General features: G+C 58.7%; 2 protein-coding genes across 5 annotated transcripts in view; one reads left to right on the forward strand and one right to left on the reverse strand.

Moving 5' to 3' along the window:
* The window catches only part of FARP2 (FERM, ARH/RhoGEF and pleckstrin domain protein 2), a 93,462-nt gene extending 89,050 nt beyond the window's left edge, over positions 1 to 4,412 (forward strand). For 2 of the 4 annotated variants that reach the window (XM_006760532.2, XM_006760534.2), the window contains 7 exons: positions 577 to 597; positions 808 to 890; positions 1,681 to 1,799; positions 2,048 to 2,211; positions 3,056 to 3,163; positions 3,374 to 3,525; positions 3,751 to 4,412. In XM_006760532.2, coding sequence (XP_006760595.1) covers positions 577 to 597; positions 808 to 890; positions 1,681 to 1,799; positions 2,048 to 2,211; positions 3,056 to 3,163; positions 3,374 to 3,525; positions 3,751 to 3,817 — 714 coding nt within the window. In that variant the 3' untranslated portion in view covers positions 3,818 to 4,412. The remainder of the gene's footprint in view (positions 1 to 576; positions 598 to 807; positions 891 to 1,680; positions 1,800 to 2,047; positions 2,212 to 3,055; positions 3,164 to 3,373; positions 3,526 to 3,750) is intronic. The other 2 variants (XM_006760533.2, XM_006760535.2) reach the window with 1 other exon arrangement.
* Positions 4,413 to 4,502: 90 nt separating this feature from the next.
* On the reverse strand, positions 4,503 to 15,767 carry STK25 (serine/threonine kinase 25). The gene is made up of 11 exons (XM_006760531.2): positions 15,546 to 15,767; positions 10,363 to 10,593; positions 9,657 to 9,713; positions 9,014 to 9,122; positions 8,085 to 8,242; positions 7,818 to 8,003; positions 7,352 to 7,497; positions 7,001 to 7,115; positions 6,764 to 6,835; positions 5,346 to 5,482; positions 4,503 to 5,083 (listed from the first exon to the last, which is right to left on the reverse strand). The coding sequence occupies exons 1-11, from the start codon at positions 15,573 to 15,575 to the stop codon at positions 5,044 to 5,046; spliced, it is 1,281 nt and encodes a 426-aa protein (XP_006760594.1). The 5' UTR covers positions 15,576 to 15,767; the 3' UTR covers positions 4,503 to 5,043.
* Positions 15,768 to 15,897: the final 130 nt, after the last annotated feature.

Raw genomic sequence — 15,897 nt, forward strand, 5'->3', positions numbered from 1 at the left:
AGAGAAATGATCACTATTTTCCCTTTGACGTTGTGACAAAGTTACTGCTTTTATCACCTCCTAGAGTCAAACCATCCTTCCATTCCTAGAACAACCTTACTTGGTCACAGGATAATTTGTCTGCTTTTAGGCTTGAGTAGGAATATTTTAAGTTACAGTGGGGCCTTGACTTACGAGTTTAATTCGTTCCGTGACGGACCTTGTAACTCAAATTACTTGTATGTCACAAGTGAGACACGTGATGCTGGGCTGATGTTGTGGCGTTCACTGTGACGTTCGCTGCGCCAACTAGCGGTGGGGTATCTGAAGCTGGCTTGTAAGCCAAATTTTAGCTCGCAACTCAAAGCAAAAAATCGGCCGAGAGACGGCTTGTATCTCGAAAAACTCGTTAGTCAGGACACTCATAAGTCAAGGCCCCACTGTATTTCGTTTAGTCATTTATTGCTGAGATTACTCTGTATAGGTTTTTCTTTGAATCTAACTTTGTTAGGTTTTGGTACCAAGTTTATAAAATGAATTGTCCAACTCCCTATTTAATGATAATGCTCAACACTTTCTCCTGTGCTTGATTTTCAGCTAATAGTACTGGACCCACCGGTGAGTAGTTGGGTGCTCTGTGGCCCACAGCTTACCCACCTGGGTGGCAAGTGCCATGGTGTGAGGACTCCTTATGCCTCCCATAGCCCCTTGTAGAGTCAGCGTAGACTTGGACAGCACAGAATTTTCACATCACCTGTGTTGTGCTTTAAGCTTGTGTCAGCCAGCCCTGCTCCTGGTCCAGACTTCTACCTCTTCTCCCACCCATAGGTAGAAGAAAGCAAGAGTGAGTGGTCTGTTCCACACTGTTTTACTATTTATGCAGCTCAAAAAACAATCGTGGTGGCAGCCAGGTAAGAGCCTTTCACATCTGCATCCCAGTGGGCCCTGGGAGCCCATGAGTAGGGGCTCCCCTGCCATGAGCCAGAGTTCCCTCTGAGTGATGAGAGTGTCATTCCCACAGTCACGAGTGATGTGTGCCCCTTGAGCACTGCTTCTCCAGTGGTGGGGAGCCAGAGAACGTCTCCACAGACTGGCCATGGCACTGCCAAGCTGCTTCCTGCCCTTGACAAGAACAGGCCTGCGAAAACTATCGGTCTCCAGGGGCACAAGCTCTTTGGCACACTCAAGTTAAGGGGCAGTGCCAGCGGGTTAGTGGAAGAACAACAGGACGGCCAGGCTGGGGCCTTCCTCACCTGCACCCTAGCCCCTAGCTGTGCAGTGAGGCTGATGGGCCACAGCTCAGGGGCAAATGGCCACTTTCCCCTATTCGACATCAGATCAACAAAGGAGGGGCAGCCCAACCTCCGTCAGCACCATGTTCTGTCCCTCCCCTGGGGGAGCCAGGGAACTCCAGCGTTCCTCCTTCTCTCAGGCAGGCATCCACCGCTCCCACCAGGAAACAATGATCCAGGAAACAACCAGTCTTGTATCTGAGACTTTAAACCTTGTTTTAGGAACAGACGACCCCGTAGAGAACTCCAGTCCACACCAAGGTGCTGCCCTCCCTCCTCCTGCCCCTGGCAGCCCACAGAGGGATGCAGGCTGGGCCACCAGTACTCCTGTCCCCTCTGAGAGATAGTGCGGGCCCTGAGGGCCAGCTCTGAGCCTCAGCCCTCCCTCCTGCCCTCCCTCTCCCCACAGCACTCAGCTGGAAAAGGAGAAGTGGATGCATGACCTGAAAAATGCCATTGAAGCGGCAAAGAGCAGTGGCAACATGACCCTGGCTCTGCCAGGCAGCGCGGTGTGCATTCCTCCCCGCAGTGAGTTCTGGCTGAGACCCCCTGCACTGAGGAAGCTTTCCTATAAACCGGTTTCCTCCGTCACGTTCTGCCCACTAAGCCCACATGCTCTTATACAAGGTTCCAGGCGGAAGGGCAAGCTCTTTCGGCAGAAGCCCATGTGGTTTTGCTCTTGGCCTGGGCACAAAGGGATAGTTCCCCTGCTCTCAGGGCTCCATTCACCAGCATGGTCCTGTCCCCTCTGAGCAGATGCCTGATTTCTCCCCCAGGACCGTCCGATGAAGTCTCGCTGGAGCAGGAGTCGGAAGATGATGCACATGGTCCCCACAGCTCCTCAGAGGGGCCAGGCCAGCATCGGGCCAACACCACGGTGCACGTGTGCTGGTACCGGAACACCAGTGTCTCCAGAGCTGACCACAGCGCAGCCGTTGAGGTACGAGGTATAACTGGCACAAGCACCCTCTCAGCTTGTGCTGCTGGGGGTAAGGGACCCTGGGGATCGCAGGCGGCAGGACTGGGCCAGGCCATGGCGAGCTGCCTCCTGCTCTCTTTGGGCAGGAAATTGGTTTGGAAAAGTCCCCTCAGGCACAGCAGCCCGGGGTTTTTGCCAGAGCTGTGGAGTGACAGCCACCCTCAGGACTTGAGCAACCCAGTGAGGAAAACTCAGAGCCCCGTGCTGGGCGGAACAGGGAAACTGGTGTCTCCAGAGTGCTCTCGAAAGGGCCTGTCACCAGGAGCCCCGCCCCCCTCACCAGTCAGGGGTGCCTGTGAACAGGAGTGTCCCCTGACTTGAGCAGCTCAGCCCTCTGTGCTATCCTGTGGGTGCTGCTTGGGTGGTGAAGGTCGCAGGTGTGCTCAGAACCTGTGTCCTCACGGTGAGGGCACAGGAAAGAAGTGTGGTACCAGCAGGAGGGTGGGAGGTGCAAAAGGAGGGGGCACTGCAGGGAAGGGTCAGCCCTGGGCCAGGGCTCCCAACTTATCAGCACAAGAGCGGCTCAGTCCTAAGGCTGCCCAGTGGATACCTGCTTGGGCTGGGGTTACATCCCTGCCCTCACCCAGCGTGTGAAAGAACCTTCTAGACTTGGCTGCACGTGGTCTGTTACAGCATTCTCCCTTCGTGCTAGGGCATTTGTGAGGATGGGGAGGGGGGGCTGGCTGTATTCTTGGGGAGCACACTGCTCCCAGGAGATACCGAGAGGATGGAGCCAGGGGGTGATTGCTCTGATGGGCGGCGGTCTTGGGACCTTAACTAATGCACTTTCGCTTTTTCCTTTTAGAACCAGCTTTCAGGGTATCTGCTAAGAAAGTTCAAAAACAGTAACGGCTGGCAGAAGCTCTGGGTGGTCTTCACCAATTTCTGCTTGTTCTTCTACAAAACACATCAGGTAGGGTGTTTACCAGGGCCCGGGGTAGCTTGCCCATGGTGCTAGAGGGCCCACCATGCCCTTCTCTCTCACTTCAGAATCTCCTTACCCTCCCCCAGGGCCTCTGGGCCTGTGTGACCCTACTGGCACAGGACGGGAGGGGAGGAGAGGGGTGGAGAAGAGGAGAGGTGGCTGGGGAATGAATGCCCATGGAGCCGTGCTGCCTTCTAGGATGACTATCCCCTGGCTAGCCTCCCCCTGCTGGGCTACAGTGTGAGCATCCCCAGGGAGGCTGACGGCATCCACAAGGAGCATGTCTTCAAGCTGCAGTTCAAATCTCATGTTTACTTCTTCCGGGCCGAGAGCAAGTACACGTTTGGGAGGTAACTGCGGTGGACTGCCTGGTTCTCCTGCTCCCACTGGGGGCTGGAGGCAAGTTCCTGGTGTTGGGAAGAAAGGGTTGTGCATGGCTTCCTGGGTTGTCACTGGCCGTCGTCTTGTCCCATTCACCCCGTATCTTGGGAAGGTATTTGAGCACAAGCCCACTGTCAGATGGCCAGAAAGTGCCGGGCATCCTGGGCTTTCTGATGGGACAACCCCTTCTGCAGGTGGATGGAGGTGATTGAGAGAGCCAGCAGCTCGCCCGGGAAGGCTGGGGGCCCCGAGGAGACATGACGCCCATTCTGCCTGGATGAGGACAGAGCCCAGGAAGCAAAGCACAGTCAGCACAGGCCCCACGACTGCTCATCCCGAGTCTTCCCAACAACGGGTCAGCTGTATGGGTGGGCCTCACTGTGACATCGGGGAAGGACACTGTCCTCTTGAAGACCCAGTGCAGTCCCCTGGCCCTGAGGGGCCCTGGCAAGAACACCAAAGTGAAAATGCAGGCCCGGCTCCAGGGTGGCCACCAAGCTGGTGCTCGCCTGCCCTCTCCTCTTCTAGAACAGGGCCCTGCTGAGAAAGGGCTTTCGGCAGGAACTAGGGTGGCCCCGAATCACTCACTGCTGTACATAGGCCTGGCTGCCCTGTCCTTCAGTCTGCGTCAACCAGGGGTGAGGCACAGGCCTCAGGTCACAGCTGCACAAAAGTCCAGCATCAGCCACTCTGGTGCCCACCCACATACCTCTGGAGAAGTGGAAACCAAAGTTCCTTATGGCCCTGGGAGGGCAAGGGCCTCTAATTTATTAGTACCCAGTATTTCTTAACGAGTGGAAGTAGACTTGCACCTGCTTATGTGTGTGTGGCTGAAAATAAAGGGCATCTTTCTGCACCTGCCTGCTCAGTCTCGGGTCACTCCAAGGGGGAGACAGGGCTGTAGAGACCTTGCCTGGCCTGGATCCCCACCCACCACCAGTACGTCTTCATTTCAGGTCTTTATTGAAAGTGGCAGAAGTCTCTCAATGTCCTATGAAAACTAACACCTTAACCTCAGAGTATAAGGGGAAACAAGGAAGTTCGGTTTTCTTAAACAAAAAACATTCTGGCTGACACTCGTACTTATGAGAAGACACAGTACCCGATCCAACAGCACAAGGCAAATCTACAACCACTGTGGGCCAATGTGGGCCCTGGGTGGGGGCGGGGGCCTGGGGGAGTGGGGGAGAAGGCTGACCTGCCCAACAGCTCCCCCACCTTCAGTTCCAGTGGCTACCATCCCGTGAGTCCAGGAAGGGACGGCTCTGCCAAGGGGAGTTGAGGAGGCTGCACCTGCCGCCTCCAGGGCTGCACGGTTCTCCATGAGTCTTTGCTGCCAGGTGACCTCAGCCAGGCCAGGAGGAAATGGAAGCAGACAGCCCTCAGGACAGGGTGGGGGGCCCTGTCCCACAAAGGGTTCCAAGTCAGCACAGTCCGTACAGAGCTCAAAACAAGACCCTTCTCTCCCCTCTGCACAAACAGCAGCTTTAGCGGGCAGACGGCAGGTGGTTTCTGTTGTGTGAAAACCTAGAGGAGAGAGACCCTGTCACTACCCTTGGCTCCAGTGCAGGCCCACAGGAAGCCACCAGGTGGCGTGGGCTGAGTCAGCAACACGGAGCAGCCTGGGAGGGGATGGGGGCACCTCCCATTGTAGCCCACTATGGGCAGGAAACTGCCACCCTCCTCTCTCCAGCCCTGAAGCTACAAAACAGAAAGGAAGAGAGGCAGAGAGCCTCTTCCAGAGTGACCCCTATAGCCCGTCCTGGGGTCCCACCCCAGCTCCCCTCACCTCTGCACCCGCTCCACCAGGTGAGCCATCAGCTTGTCAGAGATGCCGGGGCAGGACTCCTCGGCCAGGCTGAAGGCGTTCTCCAGCTCCTCCAGAGCCCCCACACCCCCGGCGCTCTGCCTGTGCTTCTCTTTGAGCTGTGGGCAGACCACCGTGCGCCTGGTCAGAGGCTCACGCCGAAGGCTCCGAAGGCTCTCTCCTGTGACTTGCATTTGGGGGCCCCACTCATGGTCCTTCCACCATAAAGCCAGGATGGCTGGGTCCAACCAGGGGTTGCCCCCCTGAGAGTCTCAGGTCTTGGTTCTCAACAGGGGTGTCTCTGCCAGCCTCCCATGTTGTGGTAGACCCAGCTAACCAAAGGACTTCCTCCCAATTGTGAGTGACACTCAGGGCTCAGGACCAATGGACTTGAGAAAACAGCCCAGAAACTAACTCCCAGAGTGCACTGCACAGCCAGACCGCCTGCTCTGACCCTCAGGGTGAGAGGGCACTAGTAACCACCCCTCAGCCTCCACGCTGCCCTGAGCTGTGGGAACCACTGACCTGGCAGGAGCAGTTAGGGACAGGTCAGCATGGCCCTCCCTGCCACACCGACACCTGACACAAACGAGGAAGAGCCTGCATGTCTCCCAGTTCACCCCACCAGGCAGCCCAGACCTCAGGCCCAGCTTACAGGATCAGGACCCCTAAGGGATGCCCCTGCCAGCCTGGGTGGGGCTCTGCCTCCCCACTGTGGAGGCTGCAACAGCCTACAGATTCCCCCCATAAACACACACACACACACACACACACACACACACACACACACACACACACGCGCTCCAAGCAGCTTGGGATATGGTAGTCCCGCCCTTCTCTCCAACACCTGTCAACTCCCCAGTTCCTACCCCACGTGAGGCCCAGCCTCTAATCCAACTATTCAAGCTGAGCTCATAATTTCCCGCAGGGTCCATGACAACCAGCTCCATCCAACCTCCTCCCCTCGAATTCCAGGCCTCAGGGGCTAGAAGCGTGCCGCCCTGCCCAGACGCCCCCACCTTCCTCGGGAAGACTCTGCTGCATCCTGTCCCCCTCCCTGGATTCCAGGTGCTGCCTTCACTCTGGGGTAGAAACTGGCCACTCTGGGGGCTCTCAGCTGCATCGTATTCCCATCAGCAGGTGACACAGATATAGGATCAATCACCATGAAGCAAGAACTAGGCCTCAAGATGCTTCTGGTCATCCCATATGTTTGCAGTTCAAAGCCATTCTGGGACCCCAGGCAGGACAAGGGCAGGCCAGGGAACTTGAGACAACCATGTTAGGGCAACCAGTCTCAGCTGTTCCTAGTCCTTCTGCTACAAAGCCTGGCCAAGAATTAAACTGTGTACTGGGCGCTGCAGCCCCATGCCCCACAGAATCCCCAGCCTAGCCCTCACCTCGCCGAAGACAGGCCGGACCAGCGTGGACAGGCACTGGGACCGCGGCTGCCTCTTGACGGACTCCACAGCCTGTAAAAGCAAAGCCACAGCGAGGTGAACAGGGCAGAGGCAAGTGGATTCCCGGGGCAGATGTGCTCCATCCTGGCCCCGTTTCTAGCCTCCTTGAGATGCAGAATGTGAGAAGCACAAGGCACCCTCCCAGCACATGCAGGGCCAGGGCCTGGGGGACTGCACCTTCTGGGGGCCATGCAGGGCTGTCCCCTTGTGCAGCTTGCTGTGTGGGCTCGGCCGGATGGTTGGGGGGAACGTCCAGATGGGGCCCTGTTCTCCGTCCTCAGCATCTCCATCACTGCAGAGGAGAATGAAGAGGGCCCCGAGAGCCAGGATTCAGGGGGACCCCAAGCACCCCACCACTTTCTGAGGCATCCTCACGGCCCTAAATGCTGGGTAGGGCCTTGCTCAGACTGCAGGAGCCAGGTGACCACAAAGGTCCTCAGAAGCCAGCACCCGAGTTCCCGCCCTGGAGCAGGGACCCCTTGCATGTCACAGCCCAGGGCAGACGCCCTGCGTGACAAGCAGGCCTACATGTCCGAGTCCTCGGAGCTCGACTCCTCGCCGTGCCCCTCAGACTTCCAGCGCTTGTAGCGGTCGATGAGCTCGGTCAGGAAGGAGGTCTTCCTGGTGTATCGTGTGATGAACTTGTGCTTCAGGAGCTCCTTGGCGGTGGGCCGCTGCGGGCAATAGGCAGGTGTCACCGGGGGAGGGCTGGCTGGGCTCATCCTGCAAACTCCTGGAGCTTGGACTCCAGCCAGGCTGGGAAGGGGCCTGGCCATCAAGCTCTCTGACAGGACCCGTGAGGGGTTCCGGGGGAGGCAACCAGGAAGCTGGGGCTGGGCTCCACTATCTGCCTGGGCCAAACCCTCCAAGAGCTCCTCCAGACCCTGAACTAGGCGGGGCCTAGGGCCCTGTCACCTCCCATTCCCACCAGACCTTCCCAAAGGACTGGAACTGTCCTAGCCCACCCCATGTAGCCAGGGGCCTGAAGGCTTACGAAGCGGGGGTCCTTGTTAAGGCAGGCCTCCACAAACTCCTTGAAAGGCTTGCTGTGGTGGCCCTCCAGCGTGGGCGGGCTGTTCTTGGGGATCAGGAACAGGACGCGCATGGGGTGGAGGTCAGAGTTCGGAGGCTCACCCTTGGCCAGCTCGATGGCTGTGATCCCCAGCGACCAAATGTCGGCCTGGACAGAGCCACACAGGACAGTTGCCACCAGGGGCACCCTGAACCCTGCTGCAGCCACCCTCATGCCTGCCGTGCCCACCTTGAAGTCATAGGCTGACTGCTTGATGACTTCGGGTGCCATCCAGAAGGGGGTGCCCACAAATGTGTTCCTCTTGATCTGCGTGTCCGTGAGCTGCCCCGCCACCCCGAAGTCTGCCAGCTTCACGTCACCTTGCTCTGAGAGCAGCACGTTGGCAGCTGCCCAACACAGGACGGCAGGGCGTCACCCTTTGAGCCACTGCAAAGACGCACCTATGTGCCACCCTATGTGCAGCTGCAAAAGACGCGCCTGCTGGCAGCCACCTGGTCTCCTGGGGACACCAGCAGAGCCGTCCCTGAGACCTCATCTTGTCTCTCCTCCATCCAGCAGGCTAGAGATGGGACCAATCTGTCCACCCTCAGACCCAAGGCCATAGGGCAGTGCCAGCAAGCTAGGGGCCCACCGTGTGCAGCCCCCCAGCCCAAGCTCCAGGACCCTGACACAGTTTGCCTTTTATGACAGATCCCCAAAACACAGTAATTGCCTTTTTCTCCCAAACCGCCCAACAGGCAGGGCTTTACCCTCACTCCACCACCCAAGATGCAGAGTCCCTCACTCCACCAGAGTCTCCGGTCAACCTCTCAGCCACATCCCTCCTAGGGACACTCAGCAGGGCCAGCCCACACCTGACATAAAGAATGTATACTTCTGGCTTAAATAGGGTCCCTTCTCACGCTAGACGCACAGTAGGTGTTTTGCCATACAGAACTACGGTGCTAAGAAAGGCCTACCAGTTACTGGCTGTGTTTTCTGGCAACTGAGCTGATGGCTGTGCTCAGGACCCAGTGAGCACTTGGTTACAAGGGTCCCCGCATCCCAGATGCCTGGCACCACCATCCACATGCCCACATCAACCTGCCACCTCATGCCCTGGTCTTTCTAGGGTCACGGGGCTCAGGGGCCCAGGCAGGAGCCATGCCCTGAGGGACCTTTGATGTCTCTGTGGATCTTGCGCTCCGAGTGCAGGTAGTCCAGGCCCTTCAGAATCTCCCGCAGGATCGTGGCGATGTAGGTCTCCTCCAGGGGGCCCGGTTTCAACTGTGCACAGACCGGACAGCAGGGCCTCAGGCTCCCTCCACCAAGGCCAATCTGCCCTTCCTTCCACACCACCCCAGACTCACCAAGGCCCCAGCTCAACCGCCTCGCCACCAGGGGAGGGTGACCCTGTGCATAGTGGGGCTCCCTACTTCATTAACTACTTTGGAAATAAAATGAAGTTTCAGGTGTGGGTCAAGAGGCTGTTTTTAGGGAACATACAATACCTTCACCTTCACTGTAAAGGTAACAGATGAAAATGGGTCCCAGCCACAACCTACGCCTGTATGACTGGGGACACTAACCCTCCTGCCCCCTCCCCAGGCCAGAAGATGCCCAGGACCCTCAGCACCCACCTGTGGGGACTAAAAATAGCGCCTCATTTGGGCTTAGTCGGCTCCTGACTGACAATACACCAAGACAGCGTAGGAAAGAAGGCCCACAGGAGTCTAGGGACACCGTTGGGACAACCCCATAGCAACCTTTTGTCTGGTCCTGCCCCTAGCAAGCTGCCCACTGTTTCGGCCCACACCTCACCAGGTCCAGTGCGGAGCCGCCGCCCAGGTACTCCATGATAATCCACAGCTTTGTGCTCTGGGACCAGAGAAACGCCCGTCAGTACGTGGTAGTCAGCAGGGGGCACCCCAGGCCCCATGACACACTCCCAGGCAGGGCTCCGGCCTGTGGGGAACCCTCCAAGAAAGGGATCCAGCAGCCTCACCCGGCTCCCCTCCCATCACAGTCCTATGACAGCAGCTTTGCAGATGCATCATGTGCTCAGACAAGTAGCCAAGTCTACTCTGCAACAGGCCATCAAAAACTTGGCTGGGAAGACGGCTGCCCAGCTAGCACCTGACCTCGATGTATCCACACAGTGTGCCCTGGCCAGGCCCCCGAGCTGGCACTGGGCTCTACTACAGGACCTCATAAATGCCATCCCATTGGGGTACCCCAGCCAGGGAGTCATACAGCCCATTCAGACTCTGCAGACTCCACTCAGGCCCTGCCTCTCCCAGGGCTCCCCCTCAGGATGAGACAGGAGTCTCCCAAACACCTGCCTGGCCCTCTGGGCTATTGTTTTGGGGGCCTGCTCAACTGTGAAGCTGTGTCCATGCTCGCTGTCAAGCCATGCCTCTCCTCCCTGTCGTTCCAATATGGGGGCAGGTGCAGAGACTGTTCGGTGTAGCCCCGGCCCCAGGGAACCCTGGGCATCCACCTGAGCACGGGCCCCACCCCCAGACACCTTCAGGTAGGAGCCGAAGTATCGGGTGATGTAGGGGCTGTCACACTGGCTGAGCACAGTGATCTCCTGCTGGATGTCCTCGATCTCGTCCTCGGCCTCCTCCAGGTCGATGATCTTGATGGCCACCACCTCCTTGGTGCGGTTGTCGATGCCCTTGAACACCTCCCCGAAGGAGCCCTTGCCAATGCGGTCCAGCTTGGTAAAGAGCTCCTCGGGGTCCACACGCGAGTGCTGCAGGAACACAGGCGGGCAGCCCCGTCAGGGCAGGGCAGCCCTGCAGGCCGTGGGGATCCCATGTGCCAGCGGCAGACAGGAGCTCACCCAGGTTCTTTCTGAGTTTCCTCTTTCATCCCTTTTGTTTCAGGAAACCAAAATGCACCCTCCACAGGGAGATCCTCAGAGAGCACAGAGGCCTGGCTCCAGCCAAGGGATGGAGGTGTGGGGCAGGTAGAGGGGCCACAAAGGTCACACCCGCTGCCCACCCCCACCGGTGGGGAGGACCAAGTGAGGTACAGTGATGGGTTAAAAGTAGGGGGAGCATAAAGATTTTAGGCAGTGAGACCATCCTGTAGGATACAATACCACATGAAAACCATGGGCATAGTTAATAATGTATCCATGTTGACTCATCAGTTTTAACAAACGTTCACACACAAATGCAAGATATTAATAATATGCTAACACCCGGGCAGTGACCAGACCTCTCACTCATTTTCCTGTAAACCTAAAACTACCCTAAAAAAATTCTCTTAAAACACCCAGTGTGCATGGACTCACCTGGCAGCCACACCCCCTGAGAAAGGGCTTCCCTTCACCACCCCCACGCAGTCCTCAGGACACTGCACCCTCACACCAGCACGGAGCTTGACCCTGGACACTCAAGTATCACAGCAAACTGCCCCACATGGCCCTCGATTTAAACACAAACAAGGCCAGAAAGGTACAGAGCTGCCAGTGCAGATGGTGCCCAGGACAGGGTTGGCAGAGGGGCTGTGACCCTCAATGCATCAGGGGCTCAGAGGGCTCAGTGTGGGGGCTGCATGGAGGACAGCAACACCAGAGAGCTGGCCAGGGCCACCCTAGGCATCCCCCAGCTCCTGCCCACGTGGCTTCCTGGGCTCCAGAGAATGTTACACTCCACCCACCACCACAGACCATGTTCTCAGAAAGCCAGGGTTGGCCCTGCAGGCCCAGTGACAAGGGAGCCAGGTGCCCAGGACCCACATGTCCTTTAGCGGCCTTGTCTGGACAGAGGCAGAAAGGTTTCCAAGTCCTGTAGACCTCAAATGCCCCAGGGCACACCTCCCTCTGAAGAGGCCACCCCACCCCACCAAAGCACCTACACCAGGGCCAATGCAGTGACAAAAACCACACCTGCTGCACTAGGTGCTGACCCCGGCCCAGGGCGGGAGTGCTCCTCTCAGGGCCCATGCTCACCCTGGGCTCACCCCCAGGCAGAGCTCCAGCCTGGCCCAGACTGAGACCACACGTCAATCAGAAGCTACCAGCTACCTGCCTTCCCGGGGTTCCTCACCAGGAGGGAGGGAGGGGACATACGAAGGCCCACTCCTCTGAACACACCTTGGAAGATTCTGGGTTCCAGGCAAGCCAGAAGAGAGCTGCACATGACAGGTAAGCAGGCACTGCAGAGGCTGGGACCAGAGCAGGGTCTCAATTCAGAACCCTCCCCAATAAGGCAGGCCGGACAAAGAGAGGGGATGCAGCCACAGGCAGGTGCCTCAAGCAGGCCTATGGTGTCCACTGGCACCTTGACTCAGCCAGTTAGGAATGAGGCCCTTCTCCCTCCCTCACGGGAAATGGCAGTCCAGTGCATGTGGAGGAAACAGCCGCAGAAGCATGCAGCCAACCGCTGCCAGAACTCCCCAAAGTCAAGGTCAAGGGCAGGACAGTGAAAGTAGAGGGCAGTGCAGGTCCCTCACGCCAGGCTGCCCCAGCCCCTTCTCTCCTGCTTCACGTGTTCTAACAGGTGTGTGGCGTCAAATCACAGCTGCTCAGCCATCTTCAGGAAGGGAGATGGATAGAACCAATCCCCCTGGAGAGAACAGCCTCTCATCACTGCATTGCCCGCACCACTGACCACTTGACAATCAGCATGACCTGGGTGGGGAACCTCAATGCACCCAGCTCAGCCTTGGTCACGTGTGGAATGTAGTCCAGAAAGGGCCCTCTCTGCCTGCTCCTCCCCCACTGACCCAAACAGTGCCTTCCCACAGTGCTTAACAGGTACCCCAAAGGCTTGCCCCCAGCTCATGTTGGGGCAGCCCTGTAAGACACCCAGCTGTCCAGTGATTGCAGTCCAGCTGGTGCCCTGACCTTGCGACCTCTGTCACTGCAAGGACAGTCCTCTCCTTCTAAGGTGGCCTAAGACCCAGAGGAGGTGGGACTGAGGCCTGGCAGCACCCTCGTCACCACCGCCCCTCTAGCTCTCAGCCCCTGCCCCCAAACCACTCTCAGGCCTCTGCTGCTAACACACCCTCTGCTCAGAACAGTGTGGCTCTGCACACCCGGCCAGAGCTGAATCTGATCCACGCAGCCATCCAAGGGAAACGCCGGGCAGCTTCAAGTAGAATTCAGAGCACCCTTAAGCCAGGGTTCTAGCTCAATATGGAAGGGGGACCCCCAACCCTCAACTCCCGTACTCTTTGCGTCCCCACCTCTGCAGGTCAGTCTACTGAGCTGACAGGGTGTGACGGGAATAGTCCAGACTATGATACTGACCCTAAAAGCAGTCACAGGGACAACCATTCCCAAACTATGGTGAAGGAAAGGCAAGCAGCTCCCCCGTCTGGGCCCTAGGCTGCCCTTCTAGGTGATGTACATGGTCTGGACAATCACTCAGGTCACGCAACTGGCGGTCAAGACCCTTGTTCTCCAAGTCAGCCCTGGTGCTGACAGATCTGGGCACACTGCCGTTAGTGTCACCCCACAAAATAAGAGGGGCCAAGCTGTTCCCAGTGAGCACCGGCAGCCACTCAGGCCCTGCAGGCAGGTTGGCACTAGCTCGGTGAAGAGAAACGGCAGGGTAGGAGCACAGGCTGTGGGGGACCTCCCCACAGGTCCAGTGACAACCACCACTGACAAAGGCTGAGTCTCTCTGCCCCTGAAAGGACAAAGGGGGCTTCCTTCCTCAGCTCCTCTGCACCGCCCTCCCTCCCGGATCTGACTTGACACCCCAGGCCGAGCACCAAGCACCATCAGCACATCGTAAGAGGCAGCTCACAGCTCCAATTTCTCATTTTGGAACCCACAGGAGCTATTCCTATAGCTCTTAAAAATAAGCTGGAGGCAGACATTTTTCCCAGCATTAGTCACGTAATTTACCAAATACACAATGTCAGATATGAATGAAAAACCTGTTAGCATCAGTCAGCAAGCCCTGGCTCCCATCTGTGACCACAAGCTGGGCCCAGAAACTCTGCCCAACACTGCGTGTGGCCTTCCAGGTTTCTCCAAGGAGCCTGCCTGTGTCTGGAGCTGAACCCTGGCTCCTGCTCCTCCTGCACGGACACAGGCCTCCTGCTCCTCCTGCACGGACACAGGCCTCCTGCTCCTCCTGCACGGACACAGGCCTCCTGCTCCTCCTGCACGGACACAGGCCTCCTGCTCCTCCTGCACGGACACAGGCCTCCTGCTCCTCCTGCACGGACACAGGCCTCCTGCTCCTCCTGCACGGACACAGGCCTCCTGCTCCTCCTGCACGGACACAGGCCTCCTGCTCCTCCTGCACGGACACAGGCCTCCTGCTCCTCCTGCACGGACACAGGCCTCCTGCTCCTCCTGCACGGACACAGGCCTCCTGCTCCTCCTGCACGGACACAGGCCTCCTGCTCCTCCTGCACGGACACAGGCCTCCTGCTCCTCCTGCACGGACACAGGCCTCCTGCTCCTCCTGCACGGACACAGGCCTCCTGCTCCTCCTGCACGGACACAGGCCTCCTGCTCCTCCTGCACGGACACAGGCCTCCTGCTCCTCCTGCACGGACACAGGCCTCCTGCTCCTCCTGCACGGACACAGGCCTCCTGCTCCTCCTGCACGGACACAGGCCTCCTGCTCCTCCTGCACGGTCACAGGCCTCGTGCTCCTCCTGGCCGCACATGGACACAGGCCTCCTGCTCCTCCTGCACGGACACAGGCCTCCTGCTCCTCCTGGCCGCACATGGACACAGGCCTCCTGCTCCTCCTGCACGCTGTTCGCACTGGTCCCCACAGGTGCGAGCTGGAGGAGCTCTCTCTTTCTCAGAGGTCCTCCCAACACGCAGCAGTTGGCCTGCATTAGCCCAAGTCGCACGTCAAGAGGAACACCTGCCACCAGGTGGTTTACTCCACTTCGAATCAGCATCACATCACAGGCGTTGAAATAACAAAAAGGGAGGAGGTACAGACCACGAGTCCCCATGCACACCCCCCTTCCTGGCACCAGCAGTGGGTCCTCGTTCCATGCAAACTCAGGGCACACTACAGAGGGTCCCTCAAAGGCAGCCGGTGCCACAAAATACAAGAAGCCATCAACCAAAGAAAGACAGCAGAGAGAAGGCCTCGCCCAGGTAAGCACTCCCAGCCTGGGCAAACACGGTTCTGCAGACCAGCCCTGCCCACCTCCCCTCCATGCCCACAGGGGTCCTCTGCTTTCTCTACCTGCCAACTGGTACAGGACAGCTGCTTAGTCACATTCGCAGCCTCTCTCAGTGCCCATCAGGGAGGGGTCCCCCAGAGCCCCTCCTCCAGCCCAGGCCCAGCCTCCAGCGTGGACTCTGACCTTCGCTGTCCCTGCAGGTCCAGGTTCCCGCCCTGCCCCGCCCTGTTCCTGAGACAGGTCTCTGCACACCTGTCACTGACCTCCAGTGGTTCCCGGGGAGAGGCCTGGGGGCTTCTGCCTCGCAAAACGCCGCCCCAGCCACGTGGAGCCAGCCCTGTGCCCGCCCGAGCAGCCCCCGAGGACTGCGCCCCACTCTGCCCACACACGCGCATCACAAGGCTCCCCTTGAAGGCCTCCTGTCATCCCACACACCCTGGAGGGGAGGGCTCCCCTGAAACCCAGACGTAGGAGAGATACTTATAGATGCAAAAGGTGCCCCCTTCGGGACCTCGGACTCTGCAGGCAGTGCTCTCGTCCCAGGGGACCCAGCGAACGCGCGCTCACAACCCAGAAACCAACCCTCACCTGGTTGGCAAATCCCCTGAGGTGAGCCATGTCTGCGCGGCCCTCAGACCATCCACCGCAGCCCCGGAGGCCCTGGATTCCGCCTGAGGCTCTGGAATCAGGCTCGCTCGCTTCAGTCAACTGGAGAGAGAGCAGGCCGGCTCAGTATCCCTCTCAGCGCACACGGGCTCCGCCAGGTCGGGCGGCCGCCCCTTCCTCCGACCATCTGGGAACAAACTGGAGGGGGGGAGGGGGGACAAAGACTCTGGGGGGGAAACCCACTGCAGCTCGGCCATTGCCCACCCTGGGCATCCCTGAGGCCCTTCCCAGCTCAGGGCCCGGCCCGGCGCTGCCTTCAGGCCCGCTTCCCCGC

The sequence above is a fragment of the Myotis davidii genome, unplaced genomic scaffold, assembly GCF_000327345.1.
Source record: "Myotis davidii unplaced genomic scaffold, ASM32734v1 scaffold370, whole genome shotgun sequence".
Classification (NCBI taxonomy): domain Eukaryota; kingdom Metazoa; phylum Chordata; class Mammalia; order Chiroptera; family Vespertilionidae; genus Myotis; species Myotis davidii.